We start from the raw sequence: 2608 nt of genomic DNA, 5'->3' as shown, positions 1-2608 counted from the left end.
CGGATTAGAGTATTTTTGGACTTAAAGCAGTAAAGACAGTAATTTAATTTTACAATTCTATTTTCAAGAAATGTCGAAATCTGAAGAATATTGTTCGCGAAGCTTAAGAGCTTAAAGGAACTGTAGAATTTAAAAGATGAAAGGATTTACAATTTCTGTTTTAAAGTAATAAACTAATAAAAATGTGAAACGAAAACGTGCTATGCTAGGTTACAAAAATGCAGATGTTTCGCTACGTGAGAAAATTCGGTAGTAAACTATTTAGAAACTATCTATATAAGAAGAGCGAGATGAAATTAAAATGTATGAACATGGGACTCAACAGAGATCTCTCAGAAAATCTTTCTCTGTTAGAATTAGCTTCTGGGCCTTGTACTTGGAGCTCATATCATCTGGAAAAAATTGCAACATAAGAATGTGAAGAAAAATAAATTTTTTTCATTATATAAATATTGTATGTTTCAGTACCTAGCATTGCTCTATAAAATCGAGTATTCTTGAATATAAGCGATTTTTTGTCCGTCTTCTTCTGCGCAGTGTACTGCATTATCACGCTTCTGGAGATATATTTTTGTATCATATTCTTCTGGGCTAGCGTAACGCTAATATCGGTCGTGAACAGATCTGATAGCGTTGATTTCTGGAATAAATATTTCGAATTAATTTGCGTATCACAATTATTCAGGGATTTTGAAGTTGTTGAAATAATTTTTAAAAAATCAAGTCGATTGGCAGAATAAATTTTTTAGATTAATTAATCAGTGCTTTACCATTATTAAGTGGTTGCAAAGTAATTGAAAAAATGTGTAAACATTAAGCTCGTTTCTCTTAATTTATAAGCGGTGACATAAACTGATATACCACATTAACTTAATCATAAACTTACGAAACGCTTTCGGATCATCCGATCTGCTTCTAGCTGATTTTCGAAGTTTTGAAAATCCTGGAGCTGGGCGAATGGTAAATTCAAATCGAAGTCTTCTGCAAAATCCGAAATCGGAAATTAAATCTCCAGAAAACTTATTGAATGTAATTCGAGAGAGAAGGATATTTAATAGAAACTACATCTTCAGAAATCGTATTTAACGTAATTTAATTAAACTCACTTTCTTTATTGTCCGAAGTCAATTTGCTGCGCTTCAGTGGCGTACCTTCATCTTCAGATTCACTGATTACCCTTCTTTTTCGAGGCTTCGCAATTGTGAAAGAAAATTTGATTACAAGCCAGAAATACATATTAGGAACTCCGAAAGCAGTATGAGGGTTATAAAATTATATTGCAAATCTGAAAAATTCAATTTGATCTAAGAGAAATTCAACGGAGAATTCTTAAAACTATTAATTTGAATGTTTCTCTTAATGAACGTCAATTTTTATTTTTAGCAGAATTTTCTCTGTGTATTTCGACAAGACGTGGTGCTGAGGAACTATGATTTTTCATAGTTCGCGGAGTAGAAGGCTGGAATATACTCAACGCGGCATTCATCAACTTATCTTGATTATTGAGTTTTGTTCTGAACTTGGAATCACGGATGGTCCTTTTGACCGTTTCGGCTTTCTCTTGCGGTGTTTTCTCGTCGTCAGCAGTCGTGTACACATACTCTTTTTATTGAGCTAGCTGCTTCACTCTTTTCAGAGCATCTTGCTAGGTTCCTAGGTAAGAAGAAGAAAATTATTATTATTGTACGATAATATTATGATATTATAATATCCTCTGATTGTTTAGAATAAGTACAGTGAGAGTGGTGGAGAGAGTCGGCTCAGCAAAGAATTTGAGAGATCGAGGAAAGAGGATGGGAGAGGGATAGCTTTTTTTGATGCCCTTGACAGAAGACGTTTTGGAATTTAAAATTTAATCATTTTGAGAAACTTTTCAGTCCCATACAATTTGAGTAATATACGTTGTACTGTAAGATGAATGAAAAACGTGCTAGCATATCCACGTAATTCGATGAGGTATTCTGGCCATATCCCCAAAGGTTGCGACGCATTTCTCACTAGTTTGCGAAATTCATTAATTGTCGTCTTAGAGTATGGTGGAGGAGGATACATAGTGAAAACTCGATCCTCATCGTCTACTCTCAGCCAGTGACATGGAACGAAATCGACTTGATTCTGAGAACAATTCCTCTCATTAGCCTGTTCATCATCACTTTCTGAATTTGATTCATTTCTTACATTCTCCTTCGATTGAAGAAACAGTACCACCTGGTACTTCTTCATTTATATGTAAGGTTTATTACCTGCATTGAAATAATCAAAGAATAATTATGGAACATCAATTAAATGAGTATCTTTAGGTAGGTAATCTGTTCGCGTTGAAATTTCAATCAAAATACATTTTTTTTGATAATTCATGATTTTTAGTTGAAAACTCAAATCCTTAGTTAAAATTTAAACTCGTTTGTAAAATATCACTTCTTTTTCATTAAAATTCATCTCTGGTTCACGACATTGGTCATAAGTATGGCTATCCTACGGACGCAGAGGGATAGGCGACAATTAAAACAACCTACAAAATTGATAAAAAAGAGATATTTCGGGTTTCACTCGTGTAAAAAACTACTACGAATTGTTTGCCGACGTTTCGTGAACATTGCAGTTCACA

At 33.7% G+C, this 2608-nt stretch overlaps 1 protein-coding gene across 1 annotated transcript; it reads right to left on the bottom strand.

Annotated features, from left to right (window-relative positions):
• Positions 1 to 318: 318 nt before the first annotated feature.
• On the bottom strand, positions 319 to 1236 carry LOC117171054. The gene is made up of 4 exons (XM_033358102.1): positions 1107 to 1236; positions 887 to 981; positions 469 to 640; positions 319 to 392 (listed from the first exon to the last, which is right to left on the bottom strand). Exons 1-4 carry the CDS (start codon positions 1234 to 1236, stop codon positions 319 to 321), a joined length of 471 nt encoding a protein of 156 aa, XP_033213993.1.
• Between the last annotated feature and the right edge of the window lie 1372 nt (positions 1237 to 2608).

Source organism: Belonocnema kinseyi, chromosome 4 (genome assembly GCF_010883055.1).
Source record: "Belonocnema kinseyi isolate 2016_QV_RU_SX_M_011 chromosome 4, B_treatae_v1, whole genome shotgun sequence".
Lineage (NCBI taxonomy): Eukaryota > Metazoa > Arthropoda > Insecta > Hymenoptera > Cynipidae > Belonocnema > Belonocnema kinseyi.
The sequence above is the reverse complement of the archived record's forward strand: the minus strand, read 5'-3'. Positions and strand labels throughout refer to the sequence as shown.

What these genes read in the sequence shown, in the direction of transcription:
- LOC117171054 (XM_033358102.1), bottom strand. Translation starts at nt 1,236, where the DNA reads ATGTATTTCTGGCTTGTAATCAAATTTTCTTTCACAATTGCGAAGCCT. An exon ending in GACTTCGGACAATAAAGAAA is followed by an intron (nt 982 to 1,106) that starts GTGAGTTTAATT and finishes CGGATTTTGCAG; the next exon opens with AAGACTTCGATTTGAATTTA. An exon ending in GGATGATCCGAAAGCGTTTC is followed by an intron (nt 641 to 886) that starts GTAAGTTTATGA and finishes TATTTATTCCAG; the next exon opens with AAATCAACGCTATCAGATCT.